Source organism: Varanus komodoensis, unplaced genomic scaffold (genome assembly GCF_004798865.1).
Source record: "Varanus komodoensis strain SLA01 unplaced genomic scaffold, ASM479886v1 scaffold5, whole genome shotgun sequence".
In the NCBI taxonomy this organism is placed as follows: domain Eukaryota; kingdom Metazoa; phylum Chordata; class Lepidosauria; order Squamata; family Varanidae; genus Varanus; species Varanus komodoensis.
In genome coordinates, this window is record NW_025336087.1 from 18,830,766 (window position 1) to 18,847,288 (window position 16,523).

A 16,523-nucleotide genomic window follows, 5' to 3' on the forward strand; every position below is an offset into this window, starting at 1 on the left:
CCTGTAAGAGCAGGGGTTGGACCCAATGGCCTTCATGGCCCCTTCCAACTCTACTCTTCTACGATTTTAAGGATACAACATGCCCCATGTCTTTTGCAGCCTGCTTCCCTCTTCTTCTAAAGTGTCCCAGTCAACAATTCAGAGCAGGGGGAACAGAGAGAGAGGAATTGCCACTGGTTACTGCACAGAGTATCAGGTGGGACCCATTTGAATGGAGTCAGTTGAGATGCAGAAGGACGGCGGAAGATCCCTGAAAAGCTGAGTGATGGCACACTCTGCAACCAGATTCTGCCAATGGACACCTTTTTTATGATAACTAGAAAGAGGATGCTGCTATAATTACATCTCACTTTCCCTTTTGAAATCTAAGAGTGGGTTGCTTTGGGCTCCGGTGGTCTACTCTTTCTGCTTTACTCTGGTTATACTGCTTACACACCAATCACTGGGCCAAAGTTACAAAAATGCCAATATTTCTGTATCTTTTCTATTGCAGAGAACATTTAGTTTGTGTGTTTTAAGTGTCATTAATACTGCTGGGCCCACAACTGGAGACACTGCCTGTAGCTTGCTTTATTTGATTTACACCCCAACTTTTTCTTACAGAGAACTCAAAGCAGCTTGCAGCATTCTCCTCCTGCTGCTCTCATTCTTATCACTACAACAACAATCCTGTGAAGTAGGTTGGCTTGAGAATCTGTGACTGGGCCCAAGTCGCCCACTTGGCTCCATGGCTGAGCAGATCTGGCATGACAATCTTGACTCTACTGTGATCCCTAAATTATTTTATCAAATCTTTTAAAAAAAGCACCAGAGACACTGAATCACTAAGAAAGCCAGTAACTTTACTGATTCGGCTGCAAAATACAAATTATACCTTATGTCCAGCAGGAGAAACATTTGAAATTTTCCCATTTTGTTTTTATTATTATTATTATTATTATTATTTGTTGTTGTTCACTACAGACAGCTGAATTAAGTCCCTTGAGATACACAGATGTGATTTTAACTTAGTTATAATGTCTTGTCATCTAGTGGCGACAAAGTCCAGCTTATGCCGCTGTGAGCCTCTATGTTTAGTATTTCTTGCAAAATGCTTGTACGTCCCCCATTTACAGGATGATTTCTTAATTATCGCTGATTTAATTAAATCAAAACCCCCAGGGAAAAAATAGTAATAGAAGCAAATCAGATGAAGCAATCCAAGTTAAATGCTTAATGGCAAAATGCAGGCCTACATTAGTGACTCCATGGAGGACAACGGCGTAGCAAGTTTCCTTTGTCATTGCGCTGACCACTTTGAATCAAATCGAGGTACGGGTCAGTCTGAGGTATTAACAGGGGCGGCAAAACCAAATGACCTAGTTATGCTCATAATCAGGTGGCGAATTTGACATGGAAAGTATGTAATTCAGCACTTGGATTGCTCCACATCTTTGGTTAAAATATATTCACAAAAGCCTGTTATTAGCTTGACAGTGAAGCATTCTTGACCGACACCAGCATTCCATCAGTCCTTCAAGGGACCTGTAATGGCAGGAAATGGAGGCCATAGAAGTGAAGGTAGCCACTGAAGATGGCATAAAACGGGAGTAGATGAAGCGTGCTGTGTTTAGACAACAGCCTTTATTGAGGTTTCAAGTAGCTTTTTGGAAGCAAAGACAAAGCATTTGCCTTTTGGGGAAGGAGAAGAGAAAGAAAACAAAACCACATTGTTGTGTCTACTAGGAAGGGTGGCTGTATAGCTAAGACAAACACAAACAATAAGAAGGTGTTCCTGACATTCTTGAAAACAGCATAGCCGTTGTTTTATTCTTGCTTTTAGCTTTGCCTGAAAAAACACACGTTCTGAGCAGATATCTTTATATTAATCATTTAAAAAATTTCAAATTCCACTTCTGGGGAAAATAGAAACCATTTGGTTACAAAAGTAACTTTGAAAAAACACTGAAATGCCTAAAAATAGCTTCACCGGGAAAGGCATCAATGCATACAATATACAAATTTGTGCAGTTGTGTATATTAGTCCTTCCCAACCAGGCTTCCTTCAGACATGTTGGACTACAACATTCATTATCCATAACCAGCATGATCTGCTGGCTGGGAATGATGGGCACTGTAGTGCAGCACACTTGGAAGGAAACAAGGGGAAAGGCTGCTGTATATCATATCATTGTCACCAGCAATTAGTCTTAATAACTTCATCATCAAGCCCTTTCCAAATAAGGATCAGCTTAGCAACCACAAGGAGACACCTCTTAAAGTAATTCATCTTGCCTATCACTTTATACTGCCTGGGTTGAAGAAAATCTTAATACTCTTTTGGGGCACTGCCCCAAACTGCCTAAATATAAAGGAATCACACAATAAGCCCAAAAAATAGCTTTGCAAATGCAATCGATGGTTAAGGTACAGATAAGGAACAGCTAAAGATTGACAGCTAAGGTTTCTAGAAAGCAACATCACAATTAAAAGTTGTGCTTCTTTAATTATTCACTTCATTTACAATTATGAGTTAACCTTCACTTTCTTGATCCTGTACTTTAGTTTAGCTCAGAAGCTGAAAGAGGATCAAACTGGGTGTCCATAGTCACAATTCAGTTCTGTGGCTGTATAAAAACCATGGTAGTAATTGCAACCGATTGCCTTGCCTGGGTGTGTGAGCTTGTTTCCAATGTACCTTACTGGCGCATGGGTACAATGTGGTAAATACCATGAGACCTCCACTCCCTTTCAGAAGCTCAAGTGTTCTTATTTTCTTGTGTAGTTCAGGCAACTGTAAGGTAAACTATTCATATGGCTATTCTTCAGAGTCAGAAAACTGATCGCACCAGCCCCATTGACAAATTACTTTTAACAATACTGACAAGCCAAATACTGTTTCTCTTGTTTTCTTTAAAAACCAACAAGGTACAGTTGTGACATATTTGCATATTTAAGACACATCAAAGTTGAAAGTTCTCAAATGGAGAATGTGGGTATTATGTGTATGTCAAAGTGAGGGAAATAATTTGGAAACCCAATGGATGCTTCAAAAATCAATGACTGGCCCCATTCTCACTTTTGTTTAATGCATGCGTATCTTTTGTAAGTCACCTGTATGATGAAGGCCTTATCTAAGACATTTTCTGCATCTGGAATATGTGTGAGCATGATCTGGTCTCAGCGTGCTCCTAAGATTTTCTGTGCCAGCCAATAAATACTTAGGATGTGACAAAGCAACTGCTGAGCCAATGCGACCTCAGACATTTTGAAGCTATGGCTGAGAAAGAAGGCAGATACACAGCTGTAAATGTACATTTTCAAGCAGGTATCACAGACTAATACCAATAATATGAGAGACATGGCAAGCTTCACCTATATTCTTCATTTATTCATGGTGGTTGTTCAGTGTCAACAAAACTGTTTTTTGCATGTGTCATCAGCCAAACACAGTTTCTAAAGTTCATATCCTTCTGCTGAACATACCACTACACGTTGTGTGTTCACTGTCAGATGGATGTACTGTAGAAACTTCATAGAATAAGTCTTGCTTATGACCCTGGAAGGGTATTACTGACGAATCAGTAGTGGGCAGTAGCTTCTATCTTTCATCTTTTCTTTCTATTAAGCAATGCACCTGCACAGAAGCCAGAATGATTTTGAGAACAGCAGCATCGCCAGCTGCCTTATGCCACCAAACTATCAGAAATTACTCAAATATTCCTGGGACCCCACCCCGACCTTCCTAAATGGAGCTTACTTTAAGACCCAGTCCCTCAGGATGGAGACCTATGACCTGCAAGGAATGCTTGGTTTCAAGTTTCAAACATGTAATTATAAAGATGAGAGAGATCTGAGCCATGTGCAGTGCACCTTTCCCTCAGTATTAAAAAGACACAGATGTTTCTACAGACACATGCATCCTCCCCAGCCCATAAGTAGGGAAAAAATTCTCCCAACAATCTTCAGTCCAAGTTTCTTTTTTAAAAAGGAAAGACAATTAAGTAATCTTTTGCCTTTGATGTTCCATGTGTGTGTGTGTGGGGGGGGGAGGGGAGTACAACAGCCAAAACAGATACTATATGCAGATGTAATTTCCTTCTGATGTTTTGCTATTAAAAAGAAAAAAGGCAGCTTCAAGAGATTGTCACTGGAGTGGAGGGATGGTGTGTTGGGAGCCGCTTAAACTGAGTCCTCACTATTCTGCTCAAAGTGACCTCCCCAAATTGCTTTTTCCCTAGTGGGAAAATCTGAGTTTGGAAATAATATAGAATGGACATCATTTAATGATAGCCATAGCGACCTGCAAACCACTGAAGGTTAGCATTGTTATCATTTTACAAGAGAATTGTGAAGCCCTGAGATCCATGTTGGTGATGCCTGTGCAAACTAACACAAGGACTGGTTGCTACAGAGGCAGTCTAGGAATATCATGGTGCCTGAATGCAACACTGCAATTCAGCTCCTGCGACTCCCTGTGAGGGGCTGTCGGACATGATTGCTCATCATTCTGTGACTGCAACATCAAATGTTAATTCAGACACAATGCTTTTCAGGGGATATCTTTCCTACATTCCAATTACTTGGGAGTAAATCCTACTGAATTCAGTGAGGCTTACTTCTGAGTAGACACGTAGAGGACTGTGCTGCAAGTGAGATCTATGCTTGCATGAAGCAGCCTTCAGACACCACCAGCAACCCAACATTTACAGTCACCCTGAGCTTTAGAACTTGGACTGGGCTGGTACTCCTGTGTCTCATTATTTTGCTGCCCCTAGCAGACACATTCTCCATTTGAATACTAACCCACCTGGATTTCTGAGATAGCTTACTATTTCCATGGAGGAAAAAGAGCTTTAATTTTGGGATCACCCCTTACTGGATTTAAACAAAAGAAAAACTTTAACCTTTGTTTTGAAGGTAGGCCCCCTGCTTTTGGGGATGCTTTTTGCCCCCCCCTCCCCCCCCACTACTTTTGGGGATGCGGGATGTCTCCAAGTTGCCTTTCAGAGCAAGTCACAGAAAAGGATGTCAGTTTTGATGGCTTTATGGAAAGAGGACAAAGCGGAGCCATGCTGTGATGTAAACGGCAAAAAGCCACAAGATACGCAAGACATAAATATGGTAAGAAGAGGGCCTTAAATAGGGTCAGGTGCGTAGACCAGTACGATGGAGCTAATCAGTATATACAATGGTTCACAAAATTGATTGCAGATGAATCAGAATTATATAGGCTGCTATAGGAAGGGAAATTTCTAATCTTTTGCAGATTAGCCTTCAACAGCTGACTGATTCTGTAAAATGTATGCAGATTAGAAGAAAAAACAAAAAGAAAAAATAGTTACTTAAATGTGCAACTGCACAAATATAATTCCCCCACTATTAAGATAACAAAAACTTCTGCTATTACCATAATTATTATATATATTAGAAAGCTATACACAAGCATGTTAATTTCACAGATTTTTTAAAAGATTCTTAATATTTTATATAATTAGAAATACACATTTCAAAAACAAAACTTCTGCAAAGAGAAAACAGTTATCTTGGTTAGCAAAGCATGGAGTTCTTCATGGCTTAGGGTAGTGCTTTCTATACAAAAAAGTCCCCTTTTGTTTCTTTCAGGGCTGTTTAAAATATCGGCGAAGCTATGAAGGGGAAAAAACCCACATTTTGGCTTAAGTAGACTACAAAAAGCCACAATGCTTTGCAAACTCTGTCTTACTTTTTAATATGAAAATAAGGAAAATGTAATTTACATATTTGTCTATTTTTATTTAATAAGTGATGCAGACCCAGAATTTTAAAAATTAAATAGGTTAGCCCTCAAACTTAAAAAATTTTTTACAAGTATGGTCCTCTTGTAAATGCTTTTGATCCGTTTAACTGAGTGCCATACTCAAATGATATGCCAACACATTTGTGAGCATTTCAGATAAATTAGGTGACCTATATTCTTCTAACTTTTTTCCCTTCCTTGGTCACCCAATTTCTGGGTCTCCCAAAACATCTGTACATTTTCTATATGTTGCATAACAGCCACTTCCTCTCTCAGTAAAGATCTGCCATATTGGGCAAAAGTTTCCTTTCTTTTCTTTTTTTTCCTTTTTTTTTGTCTATTTACATGTAAATAACGTTGAACCTGCAACATGACACTATCTATTGTAACATACATTTTGCAAGGGAGCACAACAGTGAAAAGAAGTTAACCTTAAAACCTATTTTGTACAAGTGTTCTGTTGTACAACTGAAGTGCGAAGCTTATCTCAGCATTGCTGTTTATCTTTAATATGATATCACTGAGGCAATTTAAAAGTACTTTTACAAAACAGAGTACCTGACTTTTTTTCCCCCACACACAGCACATATAATGCATATCGACCCCCTCCCTCCCTATTCCCCATTAAGGTATAGCACACACACACACTGCAAGGAAAAAAACCCCTAATCGCTAGCAATGCCATCATGTCGCCCATCCTTCGGAGAGCCGCATGCGCTTCACGGAGGGACTTTCCCTTTCGTCCGGCGAAGGTCTGGTGAGTCCAATGGGCGAGTGGAATTCGTTCCGGTGATCCTCTCTGTCGCTTCCGTCATACGAACTACTACAGCTGCTCAAGCTGTCAACAGGGGATCTTCCTGCCTCGTGGCGCGTGTGCTGTGGGTATCTCGAGGGTGTGGTGGTACGGTCTCTAGGAGGAGAAACAGGTTCTGACTTGATGTTGAGGCTTTGAGTAGAAGGCAGGGAGAGATTGGTATTCTGGGATAAGTGAGTGCTAGTGCAAGCTCTGTAGGAGGAAAGGAAACCCAGTTACCGACTGAGGAGGCAGAGCCCCCAGAAACGCACATGCACACAAAACATTAGCTAAGCAATTCAAATGGATCCCGGTGCACATCAAGAACACGTGGAATCTTCTCTACACATGTGGCCCTCCCTGAACAGGCAGATGCCCTAAGACTGTCCTTGGGATTGGTCCTGTGTCATGCCCAAGGACTGAAGACGAGCGGAAGCTCTTCTCCAATTGTACTGCATCATATAATGGCAGCCAAATCTTGCATTTTTCAGGCCACATCCTCTTGCACAACTGATGGTGGAATGTGTGTGTGCAGACATGAGTGTTTCTGAAAATCTTGCTACTCGGTAGTTTAGTTCAGTTATACTTCCCCTGCCCCAATATGCTCAGACACTCCACAGCTAGTTCATGATACATTTTAAAACACAGCAAATGTTTGATTTTTGCAGGCTGTCTAATTTTGCAAATGCCTGCATACATTCTAGAACTGCAACACTCATGCCCCTTCTGGAAAGAGGGTTTGGCCTGAGGGTGGGAAATAAGGGTGGTCAAGAAAATTCAGGAAATTCCCTGCCCGTAACTAAATAACCAAAATGTTGACACATGTGTAAGAATCATCCCTCCATACTCTCTATTGGTATTGTTCCTCAGCTTTAAACTTTGCTTTTAATGCTTTTATGACATTATACCTGATTTGTACACTGCCTTGCTAGTTTTCTTAGGTGGTATAAAAATAGTACTGGTGCTGCTATTACTGCTGCACAAATGCTCCATCTTAGTTAGGGTGTTGGAAATCCAGATTCAAGTCTATACTCAGGAAAGGTTATGTGAAAGAGGAACAGCGAATCTTAGATCTTGTACATTCTTCCTCCTGCTGTGAAGAACGATTAAAAGAATCTGCTTCCTGACTTGAATCAACCAGTTTCTTGTTATATCACCACTGAAACCTCTGGGTAGTTTACTGTCCATAGAAACAAACTAGGATGATACAGCATGGCTTGATCTTGGTGTCTTTCAATAAGTCAAAGTTTAATCTAACAACTGTTTATCCTTTTTCTATGTAATGCTAACCCAGGATGAGTTAAAAGCAGGACATGAATACTTCCTCCACAGTGCTGCACTGCAGGATGAGGTGCATGGGTGATTTAACATTTTCAAAACATTTCCCCCATTACTGGGATGGTGGTTTCAGTAGTACACCCATAATGCATAAAGTAAAAGGTTTTCTGGGCTTAACAGGTCTTCTACTTCGAAACAGCACTCAAAATACAGGAAATGTACACTATAGCATTGGAGAGAGGGAGTACATTCCGTATGGTGAAAAATGGCTGAAGATATAAGGAAATCTACATATCCTTATATGGAAGGAAGTCTACATATTTCTCTTTTTTGGGTGTGAGGGAGTAGGTCTACATATTATTCTTTTTCACAGAAAAAAATCCTTAACTTTAATATCTGTGGGTTAGCTCTGGATTTGATTTTCCTTGAATGGAAAGCCTTCCTGTACTTGTAAAGGCAACGAAACTTTAGCAGAGTTATTCTGGGATAGGTGAAGTTTTCTGCTAGAGGAACAAGATGATTTCCCTCTCCCTGCATAGCCTAGTACTATCTCCCACGCTGTTTCAGAGAAACATGGGGCCCGCAATCTCCGGAACAGCATGGGAAGCAGTGCCGGTGACTTCAGGACATTGCCAATTTCAGACGGGGCAAGACAGCTTCACAGCCCTTGTGCTAGCTACTATGGTTCCTCATTATTTTGCAGATCATTGCTAACATATGCAAGTTTGGCAGACGGAGATGCAGTGAGTGAGTAGATAGTGGCATCTACTGCTCCTCTTTCTCATCAAAACAGTTGTCTGGGCCAGAGTGAAAGGCCAGTGAACACACAGGTTGTGATGGGGAAGAGGAGGAGCAAGTCCAAGGGGCTCTTGTTTGAAGGCTCTGATGGGGTGTAGGCCCTCATCCCATGTGCAGCAATGCTCGGTCCTGCTGCAGGGGGGAATAGGGATGGAAAACACCACACCTCTTTCCCTTCCTCCAGTGCCAGCACAACTCTAGATCCAATTCTACTGTTCTGTATTCACCTGCATTGCCCCTTCTGAAATATAATTTTAGAAGGTTTTAAGATGACTTGGACCTAGTGGTGTAATGAACCTTGTTCTGGCATCATACCAGAAGAAGTTGCACAACTGTGTATAAGGAACACAAGCCTGTGCACATGACCTGTACTTCACCTGTCCCTAGCCTGTCCTCTGTGTTGACTCAAATGTTAGTGGAATTCTACACATGACTGGGGACCCTGCTGCATCAGGTCAGATTGGCCCAACAGCATGGAAGAACCCTACGGAGATAACGCTACATGTGCACAGAGGCCTCTACCACTAGCACCGAATGCACAGCTGCCAAGAAAGTGTGCCCAGGGACCAGTGGGCATGGTCCCATTCCATTCTGCCCATGTTCACTGAATCTTACGAATGTTCACTGGAATGACTTTAGAAACGAGATTCTGCAGCATAATGCCAGTGGCTTGAACACACACTCATTTCCTGTTGGGGCAAAGAGTACATGTTCAAATCACCTTCATCATACTTAAGGCTACATGGATGACTTCACTCAAATATAACTAATGCTTAATAGCTGAATTTTAATAACTGATTTACATCAAGCACACACCTTGGAAGTTAAAAAGGCCACCTCTCCCACTCCCTGATGCATGGGGGGACTCTACAGTAGATAAAGATAAGGAAGCTAAGCATTTCATTGGAAAATTATTTTCTTCATGCGTGTAGGGCATAACAAGAAACAAGGCAGCTGAAGGGGAAATGAAAGGATAAACTAATGCTATTTTCTTTGTAGGAGGCCTAGGGCACTTATTTTATAGGTGTAGAACAAATCATAATAATAACAAGAAAAGAGAGGGGCGCCCCCCTCACTTGGAGGTATGCTTTGTATGAAGGCACCCACTACTGGCAACAGATGTTTTTGGTTTGCTTATAGTGCATTCACCAATGCCACATGGATGTCAAAGTGGCACTCTTAGGGACAATCCACTGGCCTTCTATACTGATGAAGTCTTAGTGAAACTCAGCTCTGGAATAATTCATCAAATTGAATTTGCAGCTTAATCTACTTAAGTCTGATAGAAGCTTGGTGAACCAACTCATAGTAGCCTGGTTCAGATGCCATGATCTTGGTCATAGAAACCATGGCTTATTAAATGACGAACAAAGCATGTGTCAAAGTATTTCCTTCTGCTCCTTGCAAACTTTGCTTTAGCAAAGACATCTTGGTTTCTTAACCGAGATTTTCTCATGATGTCCTATCAAGGAAACTAGTTTAATTGTTCCCAACAAATTAAGACAGGAAACCAATATTAGATTGTTTAAACCACAGCTTTCTGGCCACAGGAAGCTATGATTTAAGGCATCAGGGTAGTTTCATGGAAGAAAGGGGAGGGAGGAGCAGGGAGACATGTACCGAACCTGACTATTTTACCAAAGAGCCTAAAAGCTAGCATATTACACTAGCATTGGGGTGACTTTACAAGTTCATTACAGATAAACACAACCATCCTAAATATTTAGGGTAATGCTAGGATTTTCTATCATTAACTTATTCTAAAACATATAGTAGGGAGCAGCGTTTTGGAGCAACAGGAACAGAGAAGAGAAGGGACTATTTTACATAGACAACTCAATTTGTGAGTAATGTCTTTTATACATGCTGGCATTACTGTAATTGTTTGCACAAGAAGTTTTTGCTCCACTTAAAAGAATGGGAATGCAAGGGAGCTCCATATGAGCACTGGAGCTTGCATATCTATAAATAGTCTGTCAATCAGTCAAGGTACAACTTCCATCCTCTGCAGGCTCAGTGGGACTTACCCCTGAGCCAAGAGTGAAGGATTGTAGCCAGTATCTGTCAAACCTTTGCTAGCATGCAAAATAATGCTTTATCTCCCGTGCACACATTTGTACTTGGAATGATGTGGTGATGCTTTTATCAGCAATTGTCACAATGTTTAACAATGAATGGCTATTGTTAGACAACAAAGAGAGAACTAAACGCTGTATCAGTAATTGCTTTCATCTGCCCTGCATTCAGCAGATTTTGTCAAAATTGGGACAGCTATGGGAAGAACATATTGCTCCTACAGTTGCAATTGTGTGAGAAGTAAAAGGAAGTATTGGATCTCCTCTGAGACGCATTCTTGAAAATATCTGAAGCTGATAAACTTTATGCATGATAGGCTAGTAAGGCTAAACTTGCAGCTACACATTCATGTTGCTCTGAGGATTTGTTTTTGCACTACCCTAGACAATAAAATAACACGTGTCTTATCATGTAGTTTATCATGGGCAGATCTTTTCTCTGTAACCTTTCCCAGTCAGCTGGTCTCTAGCTGTTTGGGACTTGAGCTCCCATCAGCCTCAGCCTATACTGTCAGGAACACTGTCACTTCTAAACCAAAACATCTGGAGGACACTGAGGTGGAGAAAGCTGCTTTAACCAAGAGTGAGTGCAAAGGGCCCCAAGCTGGATAAGTGCTGTTACCCAAGTTGACTTGGGCAAAGTTCCTGGTTGCCCTTCCCTTAGCCCTGGTAAGACCTGTTTATTTCAGATGCTGCATCCCTGAAGGACATTTGCTCATGGCTGGGAGTGATGCAAAGGAAGGAGTACCATTTGGCCTCTGTTACATTCCTCTTCTGCTGGAGGCATCCAATACATTCTTACAATATTAGTGCCAACATGGGGCCAAGTCAAGGCCTGACACTCAATCTTTTATTGATCATGCTCTGCCAGTCTGCATACCAAAGAGGAGAAGCTGCAGAGCTAAAAGACTTACTCTGTTTTACTGAGTTTCCTTGTGGCCTGACAAACTGCTATTTAATTTCAGGGAGTGAGTGAAATATTTCCTGAAGGTTGCAATTAGAGTGCTAATTTCTGTCCAAGTTAGAATAATGAATAGTTATGATTTCAATAAGAATAACCCAGAATGTATTTTTCCAGGTAAAATTATGCCAGTTATTCTACGACTGAATTTGCAACTGATGATGGTGTGGGGCAGACCTATGAAGGCTTGTGGGTTTAGCATTTAATTAGTACCTTCCTCCTTAATAAAATAGTTTATTGTATCTTATGATATGGTACTGAAAACAATTAGGGTAGCAATCCTATGCAAATTCAGAAAGAAAAATGGCTGTACAACTTGCAGCATGCCCCAGCCTGCTGGGAGTTGTAGGAATTTTTCTGTCTGAACCTGCATCGAATGTACCCTAGCTTATTTTAATACTGTTGGGGATATATTTCTCCATTAAAAATAACCATTACTATACTTTTAAAAAAAAACTGCTGCTTGTATGTATTTATTACTATCCTGTCATTTTAACTCTTACAAGGAACTCAAGACAGATTAGATAATTCTCATCCTACTCTTCTTTTTATTGCCACAACAATCCTGGGAGGTACATTAGGTTGACAGTCAGTGACTGGTCCAAGGTTGCTTAGTGAGCCCCCTGGCTGAGCTGGGCCTAGAATCCAGTGCTCCTGCATTTCAGTCTGACATTCTCACTGTGACACCACACCGGCTTTCTAGTTTTTACTCTGGTTTTAGTTTACTGCAAAATTTAAAAGGTTTTGTTTCATGCTTTACCAGGTATTTTAGGGGTTTAATTTTTTTCAAACTGCCAGAGAGCTTTGAGTATTCAGCAGTAAGGATGGGTAAGAAATAAAAAAAATAAAACTGAGGCACAAGGGTTTTACAAAGATTCAGACAGGGTAGAATAAAAGTTTACTAGAGCTCCAGCAGTAATGGCACAATTACAGGTCAAGCAGTTTAGGTACAATTGAATGAATGGCACCTTTTTTAATTTAGGTTGAAATTTTTTTTTAAGTTGAAATTTTTTATTTAAATAAAAACATATTTAGGGTGCAATCCTATACATGTTTGCACAGAAACAGGTCCTGCAGCTCAGCAAGGCCAACCTAGTTGCCAGGGGATTTCTGGAGCGACGGGATTTATTTCTGTCCAAGCACATGCAGGATCGTGCCCACAGTTAGGCTACACCGCTGCTAAGCAGAGCACATGTTCAGTCTATGGCCTAAGTGCCGCCTCCCTTTTTTAAAGCACTCATGTTCACAGTCTTTGGAATGATGCTGAACCTACCTCATTCGTTAGGGTACATGACGGTTCAGATTGCAGGAAAAAGGAACCTTTCAGTCAGATTTATTTGTTTATTTATTTCAGTTGGTGTTTGTGTGAATTTATTTCTTTGTAAAAAGTTTCAAAAATATGAACATTGGCAAAAATATGAAGGGCTCCAGATTTTGCTCCTGATAAAGAACTCTCCCATGATTGCCACTAGAGGGCAGGAATGCAAGGTCTTTAACTGGGAAATGAAAACTAATTTTACTTGTTGGCAAACTTCTAAACATGTAGTTTTGGTTAACTTTCTATGAAGGATTTCCAAACACAGGAAATGTGCATGGCCCTTCTGAATCATGAGAGTCAGACAAATATAAGTGTTACTAATGGGTCAAACCGTTACATCACTTGGTAACAGTGAATGATTGAACATATATTACAAACTGCTGCAGTCAAATGCTAATGTTTCAATGGTATTAAAACGCTGGTGGAAAGTACCGAAAGGACAGAGTTCAAATTCTTCCTTGTCTAAGGGCACAATCCTAAGCCCTGCCAACATTGTCTGGATTATTTGGAGTACCACTTCCTGGGATCTTGGAGCTGGGAATATGAAGGTTGAGTTCCCATCCCTACTCCTCACAGCTGCTGGGAAAAGAAATGTGTCACGGCTGCAACTGGGCCTCAGAAAGAGAAAAAAGGGGCATGCTGGGCTGGGGTGGGGAAGACGCTGGGGTTGAGGGCATGCAATGATTCCCTCTGAGCCCGAGCATCATTCCCTCCTCCTCCTCCAGCATTTTACCTCAGTGGCTGTAAGCAGCTGTTAGCTGCCATGCCTCATTCCATGTATGGAATTCTCTCCAACCCCCAAGTCTGGAGACTTCTGCACAGAAGTCTGCACTCATATGTTAACAGACTGGGGAAGAAATAGGTTGTACTTGAACTGTCTCACCTGATTTCATGATCTGTATTACTATTAGACAAGCTGGAATCAGAGTATCAATTTTGGGAACGTCAAACTACCCCCTCCTCCCAAAAAGCTAGCTGCCATACATCAGATCAAACCACGTGGCATGAAAGCACACTAGTATCTACTCTAACTAGCAGGCTCTCAAGCAAAGTTCCCTGCTGCTCACCTCGATCTATGAACAGCACCTATGTGGTACAGGAGTTTCCTGATGAAGGACAAAATCGGGGGGGGGGGCTATTTTGCATTTGCCAGCATATGTGGATTCCCTGGTCCAGGTCACCTGCTACTTGATGAAGCTTTACAAAATGGAGATGCCAGGGGCTGGATTGTTTATATGCAAAACTGGTGCTCTAGCACTGAGCTATGCTCCCTTTCCCAATAATATCCATCATGTTGTTTTTTAATTTATTATATTTGTATCCTGCCTTTTTTCCTTTCAAGGAAGTCAAGGCAGTTCACATAATTCTCCTCCTTCTCTCAGTCTTATCCTTACAACCACCACCCTGTAAGGTAGGCTGGACTGAGAATCTGACTGGTTCAAAGTCACCCAGTGAGCTCCATGGCTGAGTGGGGACTACGGCTCAGATCTCCTGAGTCCCAGTCCAGCATTCTTAACCACTGCAGCACAGTGGCTCACCATAAAAACCAGAAGCTGTGTGCATTATAAGGAATCCTAGTCTCAACCATGTCTCTTACATACAAACTCTGTGTTGCCACTTGTGAGACTAAGGTGTGTAAGGAGACATTGGCACACCTGTAAGCTCAACCCCTAGCAACCCCGAGTGCCTGGCTTTCCATCAGGCCTTTGAAGGCTGAGTGTGAAGTTCCTGCAGACATGTTCAAACTAACAGAGACTTCCCTGCAGACCTTTGCACTGAGCAAGTGAAGGCCAAACTGAAAGCGAGGCCAGCATGGATACCAAAGGCAGGGTTTGTATATGTGTCCATCTCCACCTGCATACTTTAGCTCTATACGCAAGCAGACAAATGCCTGCATAAGGGTAAGGTATGTCTATAGGGGTGGACAATATAGGGGGCAGCTTTCTCTCCTCACCAGCTCTGGGGGTGGGATGTCCTTACTACTGGTAGCCGAGTGGAGAAGGGAAGGAGGAAGCCACTCTCCAGAGAGCTGGGGCAGACAGTAGAAGCAAAACTGAACAGTCCTTATGAACCTGGCGGCTGGTCTTGGGCAAGAAGACACTGCAGCTCCCCTCCCTGTGCAAGCTCAGTTTGGGATGATTTCACTGCAAAACCACCCAGGGAGCAGCAGCAGACAGCCCTTCCCTCACCTGCATACACTGAACTACAGCCCCACCCAGACCTCAGAGCCCTGTGTGATGAAATGACAGACACGCTGAACTGCATTCTAGCCATATATATGGATGCCCATCTGTGTCACTGACTATTGTAGGCCGGGCATTTGGTACATGTTAAACCTTCCTTTAAGAGCATAGGACCCTTGACACTAGTTCATGGCCCACAGAACTGGAGGGTGCCAGCCCTAACTTAGGACCAGAGCAGATCCTGCCTCCTCTGCATGCTGCAGTTCAAGAACAGGCACCCAGATGGGGGAGATGGCACTGATTGTCTGGCGACTCCTGGAAGAGGCTGGGTGACAGCTAACCCATCACCAAGGGAAATGGGCTGTGAGGTCAGCTCAGAGAGGAGACCGCTGGGGAGAACGGTGCATTCAGATCATCGCTGCGCATGGATCAGAGGTGCACGGCACTCGCTGTTCTGATTACTTACCCCAGCTGACTGAGGGCAGATGGTGGCATGTTATGTAGATGTTGTTGCTGCCAGCCAGTTACTGAGCCCAGGTGGAGAGCGCTGGCTGTGTTAAACCCAGAGAGTGACGACAAATCCGCACTACTTAGTGAATATTCTGGATGTAAGAACAAAAATACGCTGGCTTAAAAATCATGGACAAACCTGTTAACGGCTGCAGATGTAAGCATTTACTTTCCTATGCACCAGCTGATAAACCACTGCATCGTTATTCTTGTGCTCTTAAAGTGAATTCCTATTTCCATTCCCCAAGACAAATGCTAGATGAGTAAGATTCACTGGTTCCTGGAGGCCATTCAATGTGTGAGACTCCATGATGTTCTTAGAAAACATTTGTCACCACCAGAAGCAAATGCCTTTTGTAACTGGTGATCACGACCAGTTAACTCTGAAGTATCTTACTTTGCAAGTGTATGGGACTTGCTGTGGTCCACTGTGGCCCAGTGGGCGGACTCCATGCTTCTGCAATCTACCCTTAGCTCTTTATTACAGCCTTCATGTCACCAGCTGGAACGGGGTACAAAAGGGTGGCTCAGGAGCCAGCAGGCACAGGGAGGCTCCAAGCAGGTGGCTCCGACAAAGAGGTTGTTGTCAGATGCAGAACGGAGCTCACAGTCTTTCACACAAAAGCTCATTGCTGGTTTCCCCCAACACATGCAGAAAGCTTTCTTCCTATCAGGAGCCAGCCCTTTTTGTCCCCAAGGACAAACAAATTGCTAATCAACTTCCACTCATCCCTCCATTACAAAGCAATTGGGAGGGCAGGTGGTGCCCAGTTTCCTGGGACTCCTGACACTGGTCTCCTGGGCCGTGGGGCTCAGAGCGCCCATGGCCTCGGTTGGTGCAGGTTTGTG

At 42.4% G+C, this 16,523-nt stretch overlaps 1 protein-coding gene across 12 annotated transcripts in view; it reads right to left on the reverse strand.

Moving 5' to 3' along the window:
* Positions 1 to 821: 821 nt before the first annotated feature.
* Positions 822 to 16,523, reverse strand: part of MEF2C (myocyte enhancer factor 2C) — a 191,178-nt gene continuing 175,476 nt past the window's right edge. For 8 of the 12 annotated variants that reach the window (XM_044446661.1, XM_044446662.1, XM_044446669.1 and 5 more), the window contains 2 exons: positions 15,631 to 15,766; positions 822 to 6,764 (listed from right to left, as the gene is read on the reverse strand). In XM_044446661.1, coding sequence (XP_044302596.1) covers positions 6,443 to 6,764; positions 15,631 to 15,766 — 458 coding nt within the window. In that variant the 3' untranslated portion in view covers positions 822 to 6,442. The remainder of the gene's footprint in view (positions 6,765 to 15,630; positions 15,767 to 16,523) is intronic. The other 4 variants (XM_044446672.1, XM_044446671.1, XM_044446668.1 and 1 more) reach the window with 1 other exon arrangement.